Genomic DNA, 21,216 nt, shown 5'->3' on the forward strand with positions numbered 1-21,216 from the left:
TTTATGACTTATTTTTGCAACCTGTGAGGACTTCCGTGTCAAAGGTCGTGCGCTGATACGATCGCCACCTGCAACAAAGCGCTAGGACTTTCTTTGTTGAAGGCACCTGTTAATGTTTGCGCAACATTTTTCTGAGGAGTGGTTCAGGAGCAAGATGCATTCCTGCCAACTGCTTCGCCCTCGTCTTGAAATGCGAGTTTCAGTGAATGAATAGGATCGACAAACCTGATCTGATGGAATGTGCAGATTTCACTCTTGCATGGAATGTTTTACACGCAACTCGCTGCACTACAGGGGTTAAAGTAAAGACATAATGTGCTGTAGGTTAACGAGGAAGCGATAACAGGAAAGCAGTTTTTTCTTTGTAACAACAGGTGGCAGCACAGAGTCGCTGAGTTTTTTTTGTGCAAGGCAAGGATGACAACTGAAATTTCACCATACAATGTGTGCAGTATAGCTGTAGGGAAATGAGTGGTCACAGTGGGGACAGACTGACAGCAGATGGACCAGAAGATGAGCACTGAGCCTTTGACTCGTTCTGAAGTGTTTGGACAGCTCAGGAAGGAGCTCTATGGAGAGGAGCAGTCAAGTCGTTCCAATGCTCACATATTCATCATACTGGGAGCGTCTGTGAGTACAAACTTGAAATTGTTACAGCATGACAAAAATAACGCCTTCTGTTTTTAAAATGAGACATGGTGCAATTCCTCCTTATAACTCTTTCATGATGTCTTGGTAGCTGTGGGAGCACTTGTTCTATTTAGACTTTGTTTTGCACCAAATTCCAAACAGTTTTAGTGGAGTGCTGGAAGTGACAGGGGCCCAGCAGAGGTGGCACAAAGCCCGACTGGGGAATATTGCAGTGTTGTAATCGGAGCATGAAAGCCAGTGTATGAGCACATGTTGGCTAAAATGTGCTGCATCTACTTTTTCCTTTGTCAAGCACCAAAAAAAAGGGAAACATTTTGTAACAGAAACTTACTAACTGCCCCTGCTATTGAGCTGGGACATTTCCAAAACCAGCAGTCATTTGATGTTCTCTTCTTTTTGTCATAACCAGCAATTTGTTTACATTTTGCGTTATCTCAGCGTCCTGCAAAGAGGGTGTGTTCAAATTTGCTTATGGTCTGGTTAGTTTTTGATTTTGTGTTGCTCAACAGATCCACTCAGGTCACTCCACTGTGTCCACTTATTTTCAAAGTTGACTTTGGACTCTCGAATGATTCTTTGCTCTCGCAGTGATTAGCCGTGAGGGTTCTTAATCAGATCTTTTTTTTAAATTTGTATTATTTGCACAGGGAGATCTTGCTAAAAAGAAGATCTATCCAACTTTGTGGTGAGTAAAGAAACTGCAGCACACACAGAGCAGAAGTTGTTTATTTACATCATATTTAGGAATAGTTTGAACCTTAACCAAAGTGTTCTGCATTACAGCTTTTGACTGACTGTTCTGTTGTCTAGGTGGTTATTCAGAGATGGCCTGCTCCCAGATGACACATACTTTGTGGGTTTTGCCCGCTCTAACCTGACTGTGGAGGACATCAAGGCTGCATGTCTGCCTCATATGAAGGTAGTAGGTTTAAGGTTTCTTCTTGGCAGGATCATGCATTATTTGGAGTGAACTCTCAGAAATCATTCCACATTTCCTTCAGGTTACTGATGAAGACAGTGATTGTCTATCAGCCTTCTTCAGTAAGAATTCCTACCTGAGCGGCAGGTATGACGACGGCAGCTCCTTCGACCAACTCAACCACCTGCTGTCATCTCTGCCTGGAGGAGCCGGCGCCAACCGACTCTTCTACTTGGCTCTGCCGCCCAGTGTCTACCACCATGTCAGCACCAACATCAGAAACCACTGCATGAGCAGCAAGTTTGTATCTGTTTGGTCCTTGAAAGTCTGTGGTTAACATCCTGTTAGATCACATTATTCTAATCAGCTGTGTTTGTGACAGAGGTTGGAACAGGGTAATTGTTGAGAAGCCCTTCGGTCGCGACCTCCAGAGCTCACAGGAGCTGTCGGCCCACCTTTCCTCCCTGTTCGCTGAAGATCAAATCTACCGCATAGACCACTACCTGGGAAAGGAGATGGTCCAGAACCTCATGGTGCTCAGGTAAACTCAATACCCCCATTTTTGGCTCAGGTTTAAATCCAAAGGAGTTCTCATTACCCATCATCTTCTCCATCCTCTATTTTGTTATGGAAGTATGTTATTTTTTTTCCACTTCTAGGTTTGGAAATCGCATTTTTGGACCCATATGGAACAGGAACAGTGTGGCCTGTGTTGTCCTCACCTTCAAGGAGCCTTTTGGCACCCAGGGCCGCGGAGGATACTTTGATGACTTTGGTATCATTCGGTGAGAGAATGTTTCTTTAGATAAATATGAAAAACTGGTATTGTTAGACTGGAAACTTGCAATGATTCCAGTCCTTTCCTCTTAATGCAGTGATGTCATGCAGAACCACCTCCTCCAGATGCTCTGTTTGGTTGCAATGGAGAAACCGGCTTCCACCAGCCCAGATGACGTGAGAGACGAAAAGGTAACATCAATGATTGGATGACGGGATCTTATGTATTGTCCGTAATGATTAGACTTCCAGTTGCCTGCAATCCTGTGTGTGTGTGTTTTTTTTTATTATGTGCTGTAGGTGAAGGTTTTGAAGTCTATCGCTCCTGTTACCATGTCAGATGTGGTGCTCGGGCAGTATGTTGGAGATCCCGAGGGTGAGGGACACTCCAAGCTGGGTTACCTGGATGATCCCACCGTACCAAAAGGCTCCTGCACGCCAACGTTTGCCACTGCAGTGCTCTACGTCCAGAATGAAAGATGGGATGGTGAGACTATAGTCCAGCTTTCTTTGTTTTAGGAATAGACTGATTCTGGCCTGACTGGTTATTGCGGCCAGCATTTTACATTTTTCTGATTGTCGGTATCATTATTCTTTTATTAGCAGATTATTGATAAACTAAAAGCACGACCTCAGGTGTGATGCAGCCACCTCAGTCAATGTGTGGTCTGAAAACTCAACAAGAAACACAAGTCGTTGCCACAAACTAGGAAACTGGCTGATCTCACAGCGGCTAAGGATATGCTAACGGCTAGCGGCTAGACTATGGAAAACAATAATTAATAATGCTTTAAAATATTGACCTTTGTGACCAATAGAAGTGATGTAATAATAAAAGATTAAGAAAACAGAGAAGAACAGCAGACTTAAGTGCAGGAGACCAAATTATCAATATCAGTTGATCCCACATAAACAGAAGAGAACATCTTAATTTAATCCCTCCTATTTCTAATTTACACATTCAGTTAAAGTCATTAATGAGGAAGCCTAGTTATGAATGACAGGTTCCCCGCTATCACATGCTGTTAAAACATTACATGTAATTCATATCGACTCCAAATATCGGTTACAGGCCTTTCTTGATTAACAGTAATCAACATCGGTATTGGCCCCACGGAAAACCCACGTCAGTCTATCACTACTTTATTCCACACGTCTTTCTCAGTCTAAATTTTCTGACTCGTCTCTGATTTTCTCCCTGACACACTTCTCCATTCATCCATACATTCCTTCCATCCATCAGGAGTTCCTTTCATCCTGCGCTGTGGAAAAGCTCTAAACGAGCGTAAAGCAGAGGTTCGTCTGCAGTTCACCGACGTGCCCGGAGACATCTTCGGAGAGCGCTGTCAGAGGAACGAGCTGGTGGTGCGAGTCCAGCCAGACGAAGCCATTTACCTGAAGATGATGACCAAGAGGCCTGGAGTTTACTTCAGCCCAGAGGAGACGGAGCTGGACCTCACCTACAAGAGCAGATACAAGGTGCTCATAGGCTCATTCAACTCAAAGAAGTCAATGTAGTCCCTCTTTATGTATTTATATTGTATCTTGAGTGGAGGTATAGAGCTGCACCAAATAAGTTTGTAAAAAATGTAACACAATATGAAGCTGCAGTTCATTTTTGTGGCGGAGGTTTTTTTTTTTAAAGTTATTTGTCTAATCCTTGTATTAACATACTGTGGGTTACTGACCCTGACGTAAGCATGTATGCAGTTTCAACAGTTTCCATCTATTTGTAGAACGTGAAGCTACCAGACGCTTATGAGAGACTGATACTGGATGTCTTCTGTGGAAATCAGATGCACTTTGTCCGCAGGTTGGTTGTATTGTTTACTGTCAAAGCTCACTGAGAAAAGATGTCACTTGTCACACCAAATATTAGATTTTAAGATATGTACATAAACCAGATTTCTCAGCACTTAGTGGTAGTTTTGTTATAAAAGGTCATCGATAACTTGTTGGGAAGTTGTATTTCCATCTGAATTGCTGCTCTTTTCTGTCCCAGTGATGAGTTGCGGGAGGCCTGGAGGATCTTTACCCCCCTCCTCCACCAAATAGAAGGCGAGAAGACGAGCCCTATTCCTTACACGTATGGAAGGTAAACTCTGCTTTATGAGAAAGAAATAAATCCACAATCCACATTATCCTTTGCACAGAACACATCCTCCTTCTTCCTCTGCATTTCTCGGCACTACAGTCGTGGCCCGAGCGAAGCAGACGATCTGGTAAAGAAGGCCGGATTCCGCTATGAGGGAACATACAAGTGGGTGCAGCCCCACACAGCCTGATGCTTTCTGTCACACACATGCACACACGCTTGTGAAAATATTAACACCACTGTAAGAACGTTTACACACAATAAAACACAGTCACTGCTGTACCGCTTTGATTTTGTCTGCATGTACAAAAGAAACCACCTTTTACCCCCAATCATACCAGAATGAATGTGTAGTTTGAACAAAACCTGTAACAGCTTGATCCGACCTGTAAATCTGACATTTCTGAATAAATCATGATTCACTCTTTTGCCTGCACTTTCTTTAAAAAGCATTGTAAACGCCTACAACTGTGGCCTATGTGAAACTTGTAGAGCAGGAAAAACAGCATTCAATGTGATATTATCGGATGTATGAAATTACAATGTCGTCATAGCGACACTGTGAGTGTTACGACTATGAGCTTGCTCTCTGCTGTCAGCGGGCCTGTGTTTAGTCATCACTGAACTATGGTGATGATGGCATAAAGCAACGGCAAGTAGTGATAGTACCAGAAGGACCTGTTGGTCTGGTTTGTATGAACAGGTGCTTCCCATGATAGGCCATAAAGGAGACACATTTAAATGTCCTGCTTCAGGTAAGAACAACTTCCAGGTAGGTGTCGTCAGCTAACTTCAAATCAAAACTGTACGTTACTGTTATTAACATTATATTAACCTCTCACGATGTACGAATGAGTTTTAACATTATTTTTTATAACAATTGACATTACAATGAGTTTGATTTCTGTTACCTGCCTGCTCCAGATTGATGTTGTGTCTTGTCACTTTGTCTCTACCAGGAGTGTGGCCTAACTGGAACCACATACACAATTTATTACACACTGAGCAGTGTGCACTGTACTCGAAGGGCTGTCGGAAGTACAGCGAGGACAAACATGTGTTTAAACAACTTTGCCTCTGGCACTATTGTACTTTCCGTCTTTCTCCCACTTCCCTTATGATTTCAAATACACTGTGATGCATTAATAATCAATTAGTATGGGAGACACTTAGAGTGAAGATAACTTTTAAAATGTTTTTGATTTATAATCCAGTTTAGTTTAGTTTCCTACTGCTTGATTGTTTCTGTACAATACAAATGATGCTTTTTTTGGGATGAGTTTCAAAGAAAAACTGCACTTGTGAACTAAGGTTGGCAACAATAAAGCACAGAAGCATAAAAGGGTCAACCTTTTTATTGTATACGGTAGTTTTCTGTAACTCTCCATAACCTCTGGTTTTAGAGCTGCTGCTGTCAACTTGAGGAACATCAGAAGTAAACATCTTCATATCTTAACAGCTTTTATTTTACATCACCAAGTTTAGAACAACCACAAAACACAATAAAAAAAAAATTCACCATATGGGACCTTTAAATAAGTTTTGTGCAAAACCACCTGCACTACAGATAATTGTAGAGTTTATTAAACAGTGTTTTTAAAGAATAGTGTTCGACAAGCACACACACGTTTCAGAATAAATAGATATTTTTTCATTATTACAATGAGAAAATGTATAAAAGCATCTGAAATATTAGGAACTCTTTGGCCATGACAGATTGTGCGGCTGGTTATTCTTTAAATTAATTAGCATCGCCATATAGACGCTATTCTTCAGGGTTTTTTTCCTCCATTATCCAAAATTTAGGTGAGACTTTTTGGGATGCACATCCTTCGACACTCGTCCCTCTCCTGGCTGTTGTGTACGGCGGCTCTGTCTTCGATGCCCCGGGCATATAGACGCACCAACTGGCCATGAATCCTGAGTGTGAACACAACAAAATACAACACTGATGACAAAAACACAAAAAAATTGCACTATTTTTCTGGTGAATTACTGAACTTCAATTAGTATTCAATGTCATTTATAACAGCGAAAGGTTAATACAGTATAAGACTGCCCAAAACGCAACAGGTTGGGTTTCTTACTTGCAGAGGATCTCGGTGAACGGCAGAATCTCTCCATCGCAGTTCCACACCGACACGGCAGGAGATTTTTTGCAGCACAGACCACACAGGAAGGGGGTCGCTGTTTTCTGCTCGTTTGTCGTGGCTCTCTCTGCCAGGTGCTGCTGAGATCCATTTCTGCTTACAGTGTCCACATGTTCTCTCTCTCCATCTGTCTCGCTGCTGAGCCCTCCAATTTCTTCATATTCTTGCTCCTCTCTGCCAGACGGCACAGAGAAACGGACCGCCTTCACGCGGTGGACCTCTACGAAGGGCAGGTCGAACTAGAAATAGAGGGACAGAGATTGGGTCAAGCAGTTTTTTAAACTTTCTCAGTCCAGCTTTGGTTATTTACGTGACAATCCCCAAACCTGGTCCTGCGTGCTCGTGTGCCTGTAGAGGAACTTGAGGAAGCTCAGAGGGTGAGTGTCCCATACGAGGATGAGGTCCCCTGTTCCGTCCGCCAGGTGAGCAGACGGAGAAAGACCCTGAGGACTCCTGGCACATGAGCTGGACATGCAAGTCAGAGAGAGGCACCTGAACCTGCCCTCGACGCTCACCCACTCACCTGAGGACAAAAAACAAAAACAAAGAGACAATGCTACTTTAAAAAAAAGCATCACAGATACTTCTGACAAGGGCCGTACTACTAGTCCATGACAGTAACAGTATAACCCAAAAATACTAAATTCTTATGAACCCTCTGAATGTCAAGCAGTTTCTCAACATTTCTTGCTCCCGTCACATTTTCTCTCATTTTCACTGCAATATGAAGTCCTGCACCTACAGTCAAATGTATTCATACCCTTCTATTAAAGAAAAGGCAAAATTCATAATAGTCACTCAAATAACTCGAAACTGAAAAAAAGTAATAATAAATAAATATTTGCTAAATTCTAATTTAGTGAAATAAGACAGTGTTTTTGAATTGTGGTTAAAAAAAATAAAAAAACTGTCCCCGACAAATGAGAGCACTTTGCTGATGAGCGGTGGGCCAAAATACCTGTCAACAGGTGCAGAAGTCTGACTGAGAGTTACAGAAAACACTTGATTGCAGTGATTGGTTCAAAGGGTTGTTCAACTAAATATTAGTCTACGGGTCCCATCATGCTTGTTTGCTTGTTCTTTTTTTATTGTTTGTTTCTTTTTTTTCTATTTCTGTTGAACCACAATTCAAAAGCAATATTATGATTCCCATTTAATTTGTATTTCAAATTTTCAACTTATTTCAGTGACAGCTGTTTTTTCCTTCTTTAACGGGAGGGTATGAACACATTTGAGGACGACTGTATATGGGAACAGCAAAACCATGGCTGCCAGCACAATTATAATACCAGAAATCATTAGAACAGGGGTGTCGAAATCCGGTCCTCGAGGGCCACAATCCTGCATGTTTTAGATGTGTCCTTCTTCCAACACACCTGATTCAAATGATCAGGATCGTTATCAGACTTCTGCAGAGCTTGATGATGAGCTGATCATTTGAATCAGGTGTGTTGGAAGAGGGAAACATCTAAAACATGCAGGATTGCGGCCCTCAAGGACCGCAGTTCGACACCCCTGCATTAGAATGAGGAAAAAGTTAAATTTCTTAAAGTATTTTCTTTACAAAAATTGAAAAACCTTGGTATCAACATGTCCAACATTTTCCCAAGTGCCCACAGGTGTTACCAATGAAAAAAAAAAAAGGTGACTCTACATACTATAGATGTTTTACTACATCTAAAGTCGCCTAATCTTTGCCACATGACTGTTGGTCACAGCAGAGTCACTAATGGCTTCACGGTTGCACTGAGGAGCACAGAATGGTATGTTTTTGTTTTTTTTTACCAAACCTGGTGAGGTTAAATAATTTATTTTTTCCAAAATGTTAAATGATACATGTAGAATAAAGTAGTTTTGATGAAATGTTATGATGTTACACTTAGATTTGGTTAATTTTCCAGATAAAATGGTACATCAGGGACTGCAAGGACTGTCTGGAGGGTTCAAAAGTAAAAACTAATATATAATAGTCTCTGCAAAGTGTTAAACATAGTGTATACTTCAGACAGTAACGTAAAACAGTGGTTCCCTTAGGAGGCCGCTGCCCCAGAGCTCATGAGCTGATGATTCTAAAAGAGGAGGAGAAATAACGTTTTTCTGCTACAAAAGGGTTCTTTCACTTTTTCTAATATTTGTTAATTTTCTTGTGAAGCTTTGGATGACGTCACCTCTTTAGCCCCATTTAAATTAAGACGATTAAGAAGATTTGCACTGCGGTCAGCGTGTAAATCCTGACAATTTGACCTGATTTCAAGGGATCACAAGCCAAAAGAGACCGCTTTGCAGTATGCAAGACATGTGACAAATAGGATGAAATATGCAAAACATGCAAGAACGCTGTACTTGTATTTGCATCTGCGTTGTTACCTTCGGAGTCAGTGCTGAACTGACTGAAGTGGGAGCTGTACAGGGAGCCTGAGTCTGATGAATGGGGGAAAAGTCTCTCTGTGCTTCTGGAGCACACACCGCACCTAAACACACACACATACGACACAAGAAACAGAAAATCACTCTGCTTGAAGTCTGTGAAATAACAAGCTCCTCGACCTTGACACCCATTCATAAGAGCATTATAAACCATGTGCCGACAGCCAGAAGCGGCGGCCTCAGACAAAGACTAAGGCTCTGCACACTCTAACAGGAGGCCAAGGCTCACCTTTCATCTAGATCAAGTTCCTCTTGCCATGCTTTCCTACCCTCCTTGAGGTGCAACCAACACCTGAGTCCTCGCTGCGGGTGGTGGCAGTTACAGTCGTGTCTCAAACTGTGAATTTGAACCATTTCCCTGCCGCTTCAATAACAATGATGTAACTCACGTAGACAACTTTCTCTCTTTCTAATTAAAAAGGTTTAGAGTTGCACGTGGAGCAAATCATCCTTAGATTACTTTGATTAGGACTCAAAAAAAACTGAGAGGCAGAATTATTTGAATTGCAGTTGTCATTATGGACTTCCTCCAAAACGTTCACCTTATCTTGAACACTACCCTTGTGGTTGTATTGTTGGGTTGACATTTGTTGCCACATTGCATCGCTAAGTCCCAGCCACAACACAATGAGGGAATAATGGTTAAATTCACCTCTGTGATGCAGGAAATGTACAGAAGAAAAAACACAGGTGATGAGAAACGACATTATGAGAACAGGGAAGTAGATCTGCACAACAGATAACACACAGTCTGAAAGTTTTATGGTACTGAAGCACCACCATGAGTGTGGTCTAGTGTGCACACTGTAAGCTTTCTTTCTTTCTTTCTTTCTTTCTTGTATATGAAATGAAACTGTCTGCGTTTTACCCTGCGAGGCAGCGTGTTTTATCTCTGGGGCTGGAGAGCAGTGGGTCCGCTGGTAGATACTTCACTGTGCCGGAGTAGCTTCTGTTGCTCAGGTACACCATAGTGCCTGCACAAAGGAAAACATTTGGTAAGCTAATAATGTACATCAGTTTTGTGCGCCACATTCTAAAAAGGGAACATACGCTGTGGGTTTGTTGCATAAAATGTACAAAAAAAAGGAACATATGGGTCACATTAAGACCTTTCATCTTGGTCAAAGCGCTATCGGTTGCAGTTTCAGGATGTTGTTTTGTTTTTTTTTCACTCTTAACCTTAAAATAAATAAAGATAATCTAACAGCATGTAATGTAAGACAGCATGAAGTCATTTCTGTTCCCTAAATGAACCGTCAGTCCAGACCTGAATAGTCGTATCTGAGAGGCCCCATCCAGCGGTGTTTTTCACTCTCAGCCAGTACGTCCCCATAGAAGCCATAGCCCAACAGAGACACAGAGTATCGCACCAGAGCGGAGGAATGATGAACTGAACACACATCCAAAGGCTGGGAGTCTCCTGCAAGGTATTGTGGGAAATCAAGAGGGCATTGCTGGCTAATTATGGTGCTTAAAGTTGATCTTGATTTTAAAAAACAACGAACCGATGATAATGTGCAAGGCTGAAGTAACGGGGTCTATCACTCCCACAGTGGCGTAACACACACAGTCTGTAGAGCCTGCAAGAGACAGAACGCATCAGAATGAGGGCATCATGGCTCTACATCTGACGACGTCGCTTTATGAACGCTCGGCAACCTGCAGGGATGATGCCGATGTGAAGCGGACAAGGCTGCAGAGCGACAGCGGGATCATTCTCACAAAGGCCTGCCTCTTGTTGTGTCCGCCCGACCAAACCGTGAAGTAATTCGCTGAACATGCCATCCCCGCCCACGCACACCACACTGTATAAACAAACACAAGAGTTTCTGTTATGAAAGCGCCTCCCAGCAAGCTTAGCTGGTATAATGGTCTCCTGCCACACTATTTACTCTGTGGTGCTGATGGTGCTTACCCATCAAAGCCCGTCAGGTCTTTCTTCAGGAGATGGTCTCTGGCCTGGTTCGCCCGCTCAGTCACTAAACAGTAAATATTGTGATTACACAGAAAATCATTAATCACACATCAGATAATAAGATTGTACCTGGAAGAGCATCGAGTATTTGCATGAGGAACAAAGCAGACAACAGAAGTTTTTTACCTATTACATGAGAGCTGATACCAGCCAGTTCAAAAAGAGGAGCAACCAGAGAATGGTAGATCTGTCTTCCTTTTTTCTTTCCTCCAAACGGGTTGATGAACACCAACAGTCTATGTGGACGCAACGGACCTGGAAGATACATTTGGAATATTCCAGGTTTGGGAAAGACCTCCGACATGCAGTTAAAAGTAGTTAAATCTAAGAGTAAAAGATTGTCAAAATCAGAATGTCAGCGTAGTGCCTTGTCCTATTATTCGTCCCTACTGTGAGTTTTCAGAGCGGCCCTCAGGTGTTTCGTCCACTGGTCTCGAAGAACCCGACTGGGGCAGCTGAACTGGGTCCGGCCCAGTCTCCATAGCAACCCACCGGAACCCCCACCGCTGCTACGCTTCACGTAGAAAACTGCAGGAAGATGACAGATAAAGAAATTGAAACCATGATGTAAAACCACAACATCAACTGCTGCTCTCTGGGCGAGAGCAGCGAAGCCATATATGTATTCGTATTATTCTGGTGTCATTTAAAACTCAGCGGCTCAAGACGTACAATAGTTCAGGCCATGTTATCATTTATTTATTTGACAGCGGTGACACCTGAGAATCCCCACCTGTGAAATCTTTGTCTGTGTCTTCAACTGACTTCTGGGGCAGGATCTCCACCCGACCCTCCTCCACGCCAACCACCTCCGCCACAGGTACTGAAACTTTAATCACACATACACGGTGAAAAAAAACTTCCTTGAACATGCTCCATTGTGTACAATTAATAGACTATTTTAAGCCCTAGAACAACTGCAAACCTTCCTCACAGGGGATACTTTTTGCTTTTAACTTGCTATGGAGGCAAATAATGGGGACATCCCAGTCAGCTGTTTCATTGTCAAGGCTGTCTTTGAGATGTTCTTCAAGGAAGGCATTTGACGGCAGACGGTAGGAAGTAAAAGAAATGAAATCAGCGTAGAGCAGAATTTCTTTCAGCTGCTTCAGATTCAGGCCACTGGTGTATAATGTATCCCACTGGGATATTTGAATAAAACCACTGTTTGTGTTATATCTGCCAAATGTCTGCCATGAAAAACACCTGTTGTGCACGCTGGCTCACTGGCACACCTTAAACCAGCGGGGGTCATTGTCAAGGGTGTAGGCTACAGCTCTGTATGATAAATCAGATCGGGCTGTTGGTTTAAAGCTCACATTGATGCCGTGTTTAGTTAAAACATGTAGGGTGACTATTGTTAAAATGAAACACCTGGCACATTAGGATGCTTTGCAATGATCAAGGAGTACATCAAATAACCACAAAGCAATGCTTATGTGTTGCTGAAAAGGAATCTGATAAAGAAAAAAAGTCCACATGGGTGTCATGTTAGAAATGTAGATGTTTCATCTTGTGAAGTGACACTTATTCCAAGAATCACAGTGGTAACGAAAATGAGAGTTCTGACAACAAAACTGTACCACTTTATTCCAACTTATTTTGTAATGGGATGTAATTATAGATCAAAATGCAAATCTGCTAGTGCACCACCAAACCTGTAGGATGTTGTTAATACGGGACATCCTGACAGTGTCAGAATGGGACACTGCTGTAAGTAAGTTAATAGGAAAAATTGTTTTTCATGATCAAAATACTTCTAAATTCGACCAAATATAAGTTCTCTTATCGGATAGCGTGGTGTAACTGAGCTAAGAAGAAGGCACGTTTTAAATCTCCTATTTGTAAAGAATTACCACACCAACAGAAGCTCCAGTCGGCTACCTGTAGCTATTTTACATCGTCTCCTAACATCTACATAATTATTTAGAATAAATATTCAAACATGCATGTTTTTAAGTTAATGAATGAGTGGGCTTACGCGGCAGTCATGGTCACAACAGTTCTGAAAGGCCTGTTTAATTTAAAAAACAATACTTTTCAGTGGTACACACACATATTTCCACTGTGGTGTTATATTTTCATGGTGATGGTTTATTAAGACACTGAAATGTTGACTCTAGATCATTGTCTTGTGTTTAAAAAATATACAGCAGTAATAAAGTGTTGTCAGGACATTTGGATTTGAGCTGGACTCATTAGTTTGATGCTTAATTATTCTTGCAGTGAGGAAGTTATTGTTTATATATTATTACTATATATTTAAATCAAGTAGGGAGTTGAGGATCTGGAATAAGTTGTTCCAGAGTAGAAATGTTCCATTTTGACAATACTCTCTAATATGTTGTCACCAGGAAGACTCGCAGGCAGATATATACTGAAACCTGTTGCTTTCCTGTTTTTATCTTTTCTTTCTTTGGCTTATGGTTTTGTTTTGTTTGTGTGTTTCTCTGTGTGATGACAACAGATTCCAGGAAACGCTTTTCACTTCTTCACATTCCCCTTTTTCTCCTCTTTTTTGTTTTTATTGTTGGACGACAGGCAGTTTCAGTGATCGGAATGAAGAAAAGTTTGATAGTTGCAGAACAAGCCCTGTACTCGATTAGAATCTACTGCAAGGAGTGTGTGTGTGATTGTGTGTGTGTGTCCTCCATCGCCTTTGTTTTCAGTAAACTGTCTTGTTTGTGCTGCTCAACTCGTTCTTCACGTTTTCTGCAGCCACTTAAAGGCTCCATTAAAACATCCCCTCCCTAAATTAGCAGCACATCAGATGCAGTGACTGTTGTTTTTAGTTTCCTTGGCTACTTACTAAACAACGAATACAGTCCTGTTTGTGTCAATGCAGACAGGAAACAGACTTGTGGCTTTAAACAAGTCACAGTGATCCTGCATGTGCACATATTTATTAGACATATTTAAAAAGCAACCTGTAGCCTGCAGCGTTTTACAGACTCATATCTGCCAGAGTGCGCTCACCTGTCTTCTTGTCGCGGTTCTTCTTATCCACCTCGGTCCACTTGAGGTGCCATCCTGTCAGCACCGCTCGGTATCTTTTGTTTCCGACCCACAAACTTGACTCCAGCTTCAGATCCATCCGGAATAAGCGATCTCAGTCACACTCCCTCTTTACTGATCACATTTTACACCCTGAACTTTTACATTTTCTCACATTTCGCAGCAGCAGCAGCAGGTTGATCTGGTTATCAGCGCCCCCGAGTCCTCCTCTGACAGGTGGACGTGTTCGTCTCCCTCTGAACGGACCCGGAAATTATTATTTTATTATTAGAATAATTTTTTTTTAAAGACCATCCTTCCTGTGAAATGTTGAAGACGCCGCCTCGGTGTTATTCTAAACATATGTGTGTGTTTCCTCTACAGCCCCTATCTCTGTGACACCTGCCTCATTTGCATGCTGCGCTTCTGATTGGATGACAGAAGGTTTACCTGCACTGCTGTGGCCAATTACTGGGAGTGTTGGAGTGAACCTGTTTGGCTATTTTCTACATGGACCGTGGACCAATGAATGATTAAATATAGAGCGTGACTGACTAATTAATGATTATTCACTTGGAATTAGCTTCAAGAAGCTCTGGTGATGATTAAGGAACCAGCTTCATTTAGAGAAGAGCCTGGTTGACGATTACTCGAACAACTTTAAAGGTTTCCAACAGACACATACATATATTTAATTTGGTCAGTTATATGGAATCAGGTGTCCAACTAAATTTACACTTTGTTGCATTTATTTATTTTTATTTTTTAAGATAAATAGACTCATTTTAATGGTGAATAGTCCAATGTTTTAACTTGTATCTAATATAATAAGTTCAGATCATTGTATGATAAAGGATTAGCGAGGCTGACAGTATTATAATGTGTTATCTTAGTCCAACATAAAGCTATTTCATTTACATCAGAATCTATAGATATTGTTGGGACTTTGGAAACAAAAGGCTCAGTGTTTCTGCAGTGACAGGGATTATCTTTTAAAAACACAACAGGACCTCAATTTGTGAATCAAATCACAGGTCAGGAACTTTTTTTATCACTAAAAATTAAGACAAAAAAATCCAGAGAATTTGTTTTTGATAGCTTTTTTTTTTTTTTTTGAAGTAAATTGTGGAACAATATTGATTATATCAAGAAATTAATACAAGTTTTACAGGTTGCTGTTGTGTATTTGGACTAATAGGGATGTTTTGCAGACAAGCCACCTCCTCAGGACAGGACTCAACAGTCCACCTGCATCTCAAGGACAAAGGACACTCATTTGAGAACAGTGATGTACAGATTTTGGCCAAGGAGGACAGATGGTTTGACAGAGGGGTGAAAGAAGCCATCTATGTCAAACTGGAAAGACCATCCCTCAACAGAGGTGGAGGTCTGAGGCATCACCTCTCACCTGTTTACAATTCAGTCTTAAGAACTCTCCCCAGGAAGATGAAACCGCATTCACACCTATAGCCACAAAGGACCCTAACAAACCCCTTTGTGGCAGGAGGAGCACTAACGACTCACATAATGAGGGGGAGGAGCAACAAACCCCCAATTGAAACCCAAACTCAGGTGTTAATGGCCCCTTAGGATGTCAGTATCTGGAACTCCCAACTAGTCAGTCAGAAATGATGAAGCCTCTTGGATGAGAGGTGAAACGTCTTCAAGGAACTCAAGCAAGTCCAGTTGCTACGAATAATCTACCAGAATAATAATAATAATGATGATAATGAATCATTTTGAACTTTGGAGGCCGTATTTCTCCATGACCCTTTTCAGGATTTGGCATTTAGTTTTATAATAAAAAGTCATAATCTGTGATGATTTAATTATCCTCTAAATTAGGTCACCTAAACATACTTCTTATATACATATGATATTAATCACCCACAGTATGTGAACGTGAGATACCACAGCTTATTCCTGCTGCTGTCAGATTTTTCAACCAGCACTGCTCTCAGTCGACCACACATAGAAAAACAGACAAATGTATTCAGACCCTTCCATTAAAGAAAGGGCAGAAATTCACAATAGTCACTCAAATAACTAGAGTCTGAAAAAAAGTAATAATAAATAAATATTTGCTAAATTATAATTTAGTGAAATAAGACATTGCTGTTGAATTGTGGTTAAATGAATAATTTAAAAGAAAAAAAACTGTCCCAGACAAATTAGAGCACTTTGCTGATGAGCCAAAATCAAAACACCTGTCAACAGGTGCAGAAATCTGATTGAGAGTTATTTATTTAATATTTCAGTTGAGCCACAATTCAAAAGCAATGTCATGATTTTAACAAAAATTTTATTTATTATTACTTTTGTCAATTTCAGCTTATTTCAGTGACAGCTGTTTTTTCCTTCTTTAATGGGAGGCCGTGAATAAATCTGAGGACGACTGTATGTTTCACTTATCACTATTATTATGTTGTGCACATCTGTATATTTCTTGCTCATTTCATTTTTTTGTTTTTACTGATGTTCTTAAATTTTTTTGCACAACCCTACTTCCATATGTATAGTTTTTTATGTGTTGAAAAAAAAGGTTAAATAAACTTAATATAAAACCGATTTATTATTAAAAATGCATTTTGTGTCCCAGAGCTTAGAACTTTTATTGTGAAGCGCCAGCACGCTGTTGCGGAAACGTGCGCCGTTATTGTCGCACGCTCCTTCCTCCCTTCCTGCTAGCTAGTCGGCACAGCTAGCTAGCTAACAAGCTCTTTAAACTGTGTGGTGTGACTAGTATGACCTGTTTCACGCGTGTAGTATAATTATTTTCTTTTTCTATAGTTTTGATAAGACACCAGACAGCAACATGAACATCAGAAACGCGCGGGTGAGTGAGCTGGAGCTCTGTCGGCTGCCACGCTGGTTCTGCTGGAAGCTAAGCTAACCTCACTGACTGCAGGATGCACTTTAACAGGCGAAATATCAACTCTCGGCGTTTGAGCGATGTGTCATGAGCATTTTCTTTCTTTCTTTCAGCCGGAGGACCTCATGAACATGCAGCACTGCAACCTGCTGTGTCTTCCAGAAAACTACCAGATGAAGTACTATTTCTATCACGGCTTGTCCTGGCCTCAGGTGAGCCGCAGTGCTGCTTCCCATTCCTCCTCCTCCTGCTCCTGTCACGGTCGCTTCTGATTCACACTCTTTGTTTTCATCGTTTCAGCTCTCATACATCGCAGAGGATGAAAATGGGAAAATTGTGGGATATGTGCTGGCAAAGATGTGAGTATCTGATCACATTAGTAGACTTGACATCACTTGAACAAAAGCCATGTGTAATGTACTGCTGTGTTTAGGGAGGAGGACCCAGATGATGTACCACATGGACACATCACCTCCCTGGTGAGTCGGCGCAAGAGAAGAAATGATTCCTTATAATTGGTGTTACAAATGTTATGCTGCTGAGATCATGTTCTGGCTCATCTGGGGAAATAAAAAAACCCTTTTTGCGTCCTTTAGGCAGTGAAACGGTCCCACAGACGCCTTGGTTTGGCTCAAAAGCTGATGGATCAGGCCAGCCGGGCCATGATAGAGAACTTCAACGCTAAATATGTCTCGCTTCACGTGCGTAAAAGGTACTGTGCACTGTTTAGTTAGTGTGGATAAATTGTGTCATAGGTTCCTTTTTTAAAAATGTGTTCATACAGACTGCATGTGAGTTAGTGATCCTGTTTTTAAAGTTTTAAAAATGTTTTCTTCCCACTACAGCAACCGAGCAGCCCTGCACCTCTACTCAAACACACTCAAATTCCAGTAAGTCTGTTTCATTTATAATACTTGTTGTGCATTAATTGATGCGTCCATCGCTCCAGCTTTCAGAAATTCTGGGGTGATGAGTAGAAGGAGACGACTAAACTCATGAGTTTATATATTCTACAGTTTCATTTGGCAGACACTTTTATCCAAAGCGACGTACATCTGAGAGCAGATACAACACAAGCAAGGATCTAGTCAGGAGAAAATGATCTAGATAAGTGCCGTAGAACAAGTTCAAGTGTGATAGCGTGGTGATGCCAATAGCAGGCTGTGTGGGCGGTAAGAGGGGTTTTTGTTTGTTTGTTTGTTTGTTTGTTTGTTTGTGGGCAGTGAAGTGTGTTCAGTGAAGAGCTGGGTCTTTAGTCTTTTCTTAAAGACTGAGAGGGAATCAGCAGATCAAACAGAGTTTGGTAACTTGTTCCACCACCAGGGAGCCTCAGAGGAGAAGAGTCTAGCTATCGACCTCGGGCCCTGTTGCGGTGGTCGTATCAGGCGGCTTTTATTTTATTTTATTTTTCCTTTATTTAACCAGGTAGGCTAATTGAGAACAGGTTCTCATTTACAACAACAACCTGGCCAAGAGGCAGCACAGAGCAGAAAATACAATACATCCATAAGAAAAGAATACACAAACAAAATGTGACAATAAAAGTCTTTGAAGATAAAATACACTAAAAGCAGGTACAGGACTCGATAAAAAGTTGTTTCACCATATTTTTAAAAGAAGATACAGATATAAATACACTGAGTTTGATTGTTTTTTGTAACTGGTTCCAGTCGAAAGCTGCAGAAAAGTGAAATGAATGAATTATTGGAGTGTAGATCTGAAAGAGATCAATTCAGTTTTATTTATATAGTGCAGTCTACATCATCTCACAGCGCTTAACTTAGTAAGGTACAGACCTTACAAATTTAAACAGAGAACCCAACAATCCAGGTTTATCAAATATATCAAACAATCCTGGATAATGTCAGACGTATCAGTATTTGATATATTTCAACTGAAAAATAGCAACAAAAAAAAACCTGCAGCAAAATGTGCCAAAAAGTGAATGAATGCGCGCTGAGCTCATGAAAATGTATTTAACACTCTTTTTTTTTTTAAATCGCTTGCATTAATTAACACATGGGGTGTTTCATCAGGCTTCGGCAGTGTCAATATTTTTTTTCCGACTGTGCTCTTTCAGATGCTTGCACCTCCGTCTCTGCAGTGCGCTGTGTGCAACAGTTTGTGCAAAGTGTGCTCAATGTGCATCTGTAGGATCATTGGAACAAAAAAAAAAGAAAGGGTCGCTGTTGCTGCACACCAGAGAGAGTCGACAAGTTCGATTTCTCCGTTTGTGTATAGCAAAAAAAAAAAATGTTTAGAAAAGATCCGTTTCTAAATCGTTCATAGTAATATATAAAAACAAAAGAATACCAGCTGATATATTAGTGGCATTAAAGAATTAACTCGTAATATTTGTAGGGAACTAGTCATAAGTGTAAATCCTCCATCAAAGCCCAACTGTTTTAAAGATTCTTGTACAATGCTAGGAATATAATTCTGATTGGTAACTGCTTATTTTTTTTATTCATGTATTTATTTGACCAAAAAGTAAGCAAATGTAAAAAAGAATCTTTAGTCTAAACCTAAATCTGTTTTTAAAATATTCAGTCTAAATCTTCTTTAAGGTTTCCCCTCCCACAGGAAAACAACACAGTGATATTTGTACTGACTCGTGTGGTTTGTTGTTGCTCCTTCACAGGATTAGTGAAGTAGAGCCTAAATACTATGCAGATGGGGAGGATGCCTACGCCATGAAGAGAGACCTGGCCCACATGGCTGATGAGGTAACTTTATTCTCCACATATTTTTATTTTTTTTATGTATGTGGCTACACTGGCATGATTTTAACCAGCCCTGTGGTACCTCAGCGGTCATGTAGAAAAAACAAAAGCCACTGACTTCAAGTGAGCACATTCTGATGGTGAGTCCTATTTTATTTCTGTAGCTGAGGAAACCTGGAGTGCGAGTGTCTGGTCAAGAGGCTCCGTCTGGCCAGAGCCCATCAGGGTCTGGGGACCAGGAGAGAGAAAGTGAGAGAGACAGCGGAGGAGAAAGCAAAGAGCTGAGCGAAGTTAGCGAGGCGACAGAAAGCACAGACGTTAAAGATTCCTCTTCTGATTCACAATGACGCTGCAGGCCGAGACATTTTTAAGAAATCATCCCTCGCTTCCTCTTTTTGTCTCCGTTTGCCACTAACTCTGGCTTTACAGACTAACTGTACATCAAAGCTGTTCCAACATTTCCATCACTGGATTTTTCTTAATTCTTGTTTTTTGTTTTTGTTTTTTTTCTGCAGTGATGAACAAAGAGACCTGGATATGAATCAGTATGTTGCTTAAAGTAAATTACTAAAGAGAAATACTGGTCTCAGTGTTTTTATTGGATTGCTGTTGTCATTACCAAAGCTGGTGTAGAGGATTGAAGACAACGTGTACTTCTCAAATTGGTCTCATTTATTTAAGAGAATTACTGCAAATAAATCTTTCAAATAATACTTGGTGTGTCAGTTATTTCTAGAAGTGATCTTTGAAGGTTTATTTCTCAGCACAGATCTTTAGGAGGCCTGACGACGGCTGGAGACGACTGTGGAAACACGTTGGTTTTCGATTCTGCAGGATGTCGCAATAGCATTAATGAAATGTTGTAAGCCATCTAGTTAAAGTGACACAATCAGCTCTTCCTGGAATTACACTGTCTGCACAGTTAATGGATAGGTTATTGTTTAATTACAGTTGCTGCGCTTGTTGCAGTTGCACACATCCAGGTGAGGCGTGAACAGCTAAATCCTCCGCCTGGTTGTGAAAACGCACACGTAAGATCTGGTGACTCCCAGTGGTCATGTTGGTGAAAGACAATTATTTCACAGAAGGTGCGCAGCAAACCTCACACTTGAATGGACTGACAGTAAAGAATACATACATTTGTTTATAAATGAAAGCTTATGCCATCAGATAAGTGGAATTCTTTCTACGCAGGCTAAAGTCAAAATGATGAAACTGTTTTCTATAAAGAATGTCTGACCACCATCCTCATGTACAGCTGGGCTTTAAGATTCCAACATTCCTGTTCCAAGGTTCAAAAGTTGCCTCTGCTTTAAACCGAGAAGACAAACAAGTAATACATTAGCCATCAATATATACTAACTTCAATCAAAGCGACTTTTTTTGGCAAAACGGCCAAAAAAAAAAAAAATGGCAGTGTAGTGGATTCTTAGGCTGATTTCACAACACTGTCCGACTGTCCGTTAGAGGAAGGGAAAGCCATAGAGAGTGAGAAGTACGCGGCAGATAAGAGAAAACTAAGCACACTGACCTTTCAGAAAGTTTGGCAGTTTGTCAGAAATTGTAAATAACCCAGATTCACACCCCGGTGCCCGTTTGACACTTTTTGCGCAAAGTGTAAAAGAGCACGACT

General features: G+C 41.0%; 3 protein-coding genes and 1 long non-coding RNA gene across 4 annotated transcripts; 3 read left to right on the forward strand and 1 right to left on the reverse strand.

Moving 5' to 3' along the window:
• Nucleotides 1–196: 196 nt before the first annotated feature.
• Nucleotides 197–4,870, forward strand: LOC103363731 (glucose-6-phosphate 1-dehydrogenase-like). The gene is made up of 12 exons (XM_008290591.1): nucleotides 197–630; nucleotides 1,299–1,336; nucleotides 1,462–1,570; nucleotides 1,653–1,870; nucleotides 1,953–2,111; nucleotides 2,230–2,355; nucleotides 2,446–2,539; nucleotides 2,648–2,834; nucleotides 3,591–3,826; nucleotides 4,084–4,160; nucleotides 4,350–4,442; nucleotides 4,542–4,870. Exons 1-12 carry the CDS (start codon nucleotides 502–504, stop codon nucleotides 4,630–4,632), a joined length of 1,557 nt encoding a protein of 518 aa, XP_008288813.1. The 5' UTR covers nucleotides 197–501; the 3' UTR covers nucleotides 4,633–4,870.
• A 1,040-nt stretch (nucleotides 4,871–5,910) lies between these two features.
• On the reverse strand, nucleotides 5,911–14,347 carry LOC103363733 (ceramide kinase). Its single transcript, XM_008290592.1, has 13 exons — nucleotides 13,971–14,347; nucleotides 11,728–11,823; nucleotides 11,385–11,522; nucleotides 11,121–11,249; nucleotides 10,935–10,998; nucleotides 10,679–10,824; nucleotides 10,525–10,599; nucleotides 10,287–10,439; nucleotides 9,888–9,993; nucleotides 8,960–9,063; nucleotides 6,919–7,115; nucleotides 6,530–6,831; nucleotides 5,911–6,362 (listed from the first exon to the last, which is right to left on the reverse strand). The coding sequence occupies exons 1-13, from the start codon at nucleotides 14,086–14,088 to the stop codon at nucleotides 6,245–6,247; spliced, it is 1,746 nt and encodes a 581-aa protein (XP_008288814.1). The 5' UTR covers nucleotides 14,089–14,347; the 3' UTR covers nucleotides 5,911–6,244.
• Nucleotides 11,728–14,530, forward strand: LOC103363732 (uncharacterized). Its single transcript, XR_520512.1, has 2 exons — nucleotides 11,728–11,814; nucleotides 14,373–14,530. It is a non-coding gene; the product is annotated as an uncharacterized LOC103363732 (long non-coding RNA).
• Nucleotides 14,531–16,646: 2,116 nt separating this feature from the next.
• naa10 (N-alpha-acetyltransferase 10, NatA catalytic subuni) lies at nucleotides 16,647–20,296 on the forward strand. The gene is made up of 8 exons (XM_008290595.1): nucleotides 16,647–16,824; nucleotides 16,974–17,072; nucleotides 17,161–17,219; nucleotides 17,294–17,339; nucleotides 17,457–17,572; nucleotides 17,706–17,750; nucleotides 19,502–19,586; nucleotides 19,748–20,296. Exons 1-8 carry the CDS (start codon nucleotides 16,804–16,806, stop codon nucleotides 19,928–19,930), a joined length of 654 nt encoding a protein of 217 aa, XP_008288817.1. The 5' UTR covers nucleotides 16,647–16,803; the 3' UTR covers nucleotides 19,931–20,296.
• Nucleotides 20,297–21,216: the final 920 nt, after the last annotated feature.

The sequence above is a fragment of the Stegastes partitus genome, unplaced genomic scaffold (assembly GCF_000690725.1).
Source record: "Stegastes partitus isolate 25-593 unplaced genomic scaffold, Stegastes_partitus-1.0.2 Scaffold686, whole genome shotgun sequence".
In the NCBI taxonomy this organism is placed as follows: domain Eukaryota; kingdom Metazoa; phylum Chordata; class Actinopteri; family Pomacentridae; genus Stegastes; species Stegastes partitus.

What these genes read in the sequence shown, in the direction of transcription:
- LOC103363731 (XM_008290591.1), top strand. Translation starts at nt 502, where the DNA reads ATGGACCAGAAGATGAGCACTGAGCCTTTGACTCGTTCTGAAGTGTTT. An exon ending in CAGAACCTCATGGTGCTCAG is followed by an intron (nt 2,112 to 2,229) that starts GTAAACTCAATA and finishes TTCCACTTCTAG; the next exon opens with GTTTGGAAATCGCATTTTTG. An exon ending in CCTACAAGAGCAGATACAAG is followed by an intron (nt 3,827 to 4,083) that starts GTGCTCATAGGC and finishes ATCTATTTGTAG; the next exon opens with AACGTGAAGCTACCAGACGC.
- LOC103363733 (XM_008290592.1), bottom strand. Translation starts at nt 14,088, where the DNA reads ATGGATCTGAAGCTGGAGTCAAGTTTGTGGGTCGGAAACAAAAGATAC. An exon ending in AGCCTTGCACATTATCATCG is followed by an intron (nt 10,440 to 10,524) that starts GTTCGTTGTTTT and finishes AATACCTTGCAG; the next exon opens with GAGACTCCCAGCCTTTGGAT. An exon ending in TTCACCGAGATCCTCTGCAA is followed by an intron (nt 6,363 to 6,529) that starts GTAAGAAACCCA and finishes GTTCACACTCAG; the next exon opens with GATTCATGGCCAGTTGGTGC.
- naa10 (XM_008290595.1), top strand. Translation starts at nt 16,804, where the DNA reads ATGAACATCAGAAACGCGCGG. An exon ending in ACGGCTTGTCCTGGCCTCAG is followed by an intron (nt 17,073 to 17,160) that starts GTGAGCCGCAGT and finishes TCATCGTTTCAG; the next exon opens with CTCTCATACATCGCAGAGGA. An exon ending in TGGCCCACATGGCTGATGAG is followed by an intron (nt 19,587 to 19,747) that starts GTAACTTTATTC and finishes TTATTTCTGTAG; the next exon opens with CTGAGGAAACCTGGAGTGCG.